We start from the raw sequence: 2,981 nt of genomic DNA on the forward strand, positions 1-2,981 counted from the left end.
AAGACTTTTTAACCATCCTCCATATATCACATTGTCGATGAAAAGGATTGATCAAATTTTATTAAATCTTAATTCATTGTCAAGATTTATCATAAAATGATTCTGGCTGTCAAATTATATAAGAGTTGTGAGCATTTTATTTATGTATTTAAAATGTATCTAATGAATTATGAGTTTAACACATACTATTTAGCAAAAAGATTAGTATTCCTTAATTATCATTATACTAATTAGTTAAAATTTTCAATTAAATAATCCAATAGAGTTTTCTTTTTATTTTATTAATTAAGGTTCAAACCTTAGACTCTCCTAGCTTGTTCTTGAAGCCATATTACTTACTTTGTACATTCAGGTTTCAATTCCCATTCTCCTAATCCCTTAAAATAAATTCAAATCCATAGATACTCATTCCTAAATTTCTTAATTTCAACATAAATGATTTAATTTTTACTGGAGAGATAAATTTAAGACAATACATCACAAAAACTAATTTAGAATATCATCTTAACATCATAAAGAAAAAGAAAATAAAAAGATTACAATCAAATTATAATAACCATTACTATAATATAATTATTTTTGAGCTTCTACAAATAGGCCTTGCAGTAGCTTTCTGTCTGCATCATATGCCTACCTGCTTGAACTAGACTTAAGTTTCAATTCTAGTTCATTCTCTCTCAATATGGCACTTACTAAGGACCGTATGTGCTCGCTTCAGACTTTTCCCTACACTGAAAGTGTGATGGGAGATCTTTATGGATTTGAAGATGATCATGAAAACCACAAGAAATCGGTGCTTGAAGAAGGGGAAAGCAGCAGCTGCTTTGACATGTCTAATAATGGGCTTGTCATCAAGAATTTAGCCTTGAGTCATTCTTCTTCTTCTCTTGGCAGTCCAAGCAGTGCCAATTCTAATGAATTCCTCTTTCATTCCATAACTCATCAAACTGAGGAAGCTCATTCTTTGATCGACTTTCGCAGTGGCTTCGATCATTTCATACACGCTAATGGTTCTTTGCTTAGCTTCCAGCACAACAACTGTAGGGTTTCACAGGCTAATAGTCACAAAGACGACTACTCAACTTGGGAGGGGAATTTCAATTTCAACTTCCAGTGTAATCAGATGAATTCAAAGTTTAGCGCAGATCCTCGTTTGTTGGAGGAAATCAACTGCTTTCAAACAGCTAGTAACTTCAATTCCATGGTCAATTCTGAAAAGGAAAATCAAGAGGATTGGTCATACTCTGAAGGGACTATAGCAAGTGATATCATCCATGAGTCTGGTACACAAGATGTAAACTTCCATAAGCGTCCCAATTTGGTACTTTTCTATTTCCCTTTTATTATTATTTTTTTTATTCTTGTTTGTAAATTGCAGTGCCATTAATGATGGAATTCAAGGTCTTAACGTTCGGTAAAAATTTCTTGGTTGAAGGGAGAGAGTACGGAGGCTCTAAAGAAGCAATGCAATACTGCAACTAGGAAGTCAAAACCCAAGTCATCTCCATCTAAGGACCTTCAGAATATTGCAGCCAAGGTTTGCTTAATTTAAACAAAAGTTTGAGTCCAAATTAAGAAAAATCAACATGGGACTTTGGTTTTCTGAGATGATATTTGTCTTCCCAGAATCGACGAGAGCGGATTAGCGAGAGGCTTAAGATAATGCAGGAACTGGTGCCTAATGGTTCAAAGGTATAAAAGTATAAATATTGCTTCTTTCAGATTATGATTCTTTTCTTGTAACTTCTGATTATAATTCCCCAATTCTTGACAATGCCTTGCAGGTTGATTTGGTTACCATGTTAGAGAAAGCCATTAGTTATGTCAAGTTTCTTCAGTTGCAAGTAAAGGTAATTAATTAAATATTGACAAATTAAGAAGTGCAAAGTTAATTAGAAAAACATTTTGGAAAAAGTACAAGGTTAATTTACTTCTTTGTTTTCCCATAAAGACCACAAAATTAAGTTGATGAATGGCAATTTTTTTTTCATCTACTTTCTGATGCAGGTGTTGGCAACAGATGAATTATGGCCAGTTCAAGGTGGGAAAGCTCCTGATATTTCTCAGGTAAAGGAAGCCATTGATGCCATCCTTTCATCTCACAAAGACAGGAATTCCAGCTCAAGCTCCAAGTAATTAAGTGCAAGCTTGCAGGCGAAGGGATTAATTGAGAAAAAAAAAAATCCGAATACATAATAATATATTTTTGCTCTGTTTCCTTCTGAAGATCTTGTAATGAAACTATAATCTATATTTTCATGGTGTAATGAAAATTGAGAGTAGGACTACAAAAACTTTGAATTCCTCCAAAGACAATATATCATTAATTTTTGGAAAATTCATAAATTTTTTACCTTGATATGTTGCAACAGCACATTTATGAAAATAAAGAAATTCTTGCTTAAATTTGATTTATTATGGAGACCTAGACAATATATATATGATAAAATAAATAAGGCCTATATATTTACTTAAGATGTATGGGTGTCACATAATTACGTAAAATCTACCAATTTAATTGTTGACCAAAATTTGTGCATTAAAGACTCTTGCATGAATTTTGAATATGTTTTTATGAACTCGAATGAATTAAGATCCAACTCAAAAATTTCACATTGTGACCCTATTGAAATAAAAAGTGAAGTATATGGTGGTCATGGCCTATGAAATGGACCCATATAAATATAAATATTGTATTTTCTGCTCTTTGTAATAAATTTATGAAATATTCATAAAACACATTGATATTAAGTTTTAAGAATTTGAGTAATTATATCTTACTATTTCTCATCATTATAATAAAATTTTTTATCTCGTCTTGTCTTATTATTTTTTTTCTTTTTTATATTATGTGATTATGCAATTATATATGTTTTAAATTTGTCTCGAACTTTTTACTTATCAGATATGAAGATTCATCAGAAGGATTCGATCTATCATATGGCAATTACATAACAAATCCAACAATTATTACCTCATAT

At 31.2% G+C, this 2,981-nt stretch overlaps 1 protein-coding gene across 1 annotated transcript; it reads left to right on the top strand.

The window, feature by feature from the left end:
* Positions 1-568: 568 nt before the first annotated feature.
* On the top strand, positions 569-2,317 carry LOC110650920 (putative transcription factor bHLH086). The gene is made up of 5 exons (XM_021806071.2): positions 569-1,321; positions 1,436-1,537; positions 1,627-1,692; positions 1,785-1,850; positions 2,008-2,317. Exons 1-5 carry the CDS (start codon positions 683-685, stop codon positions 2,134-2,136), a joined length of 1,002 nt encoding a protein of 333 aa, XP_021661763.2. The 5' UTR covers positions 569-682; the 3' UTR covers positions 2,137-2,317.
* The last annotated feature ends 664 nt before the right edge of the window (positions 2,318-2,981 follow it).

This window comes from Hevea brasiliensis, chromosome 9 (genome assembly GCF_030052815.1).
Source record: "Hevea brasiliensis isolate MT/VB/25A 57/8 chromosome 9, ASM3005281v1, whole genome shotgun sequence".
NCBI lineage: Eukaryota > Viridiplantae > Streptophyta > Magnoliopsida > Malpighiales > Euphorbiaceae > Hevea > Hevea brasiliensis.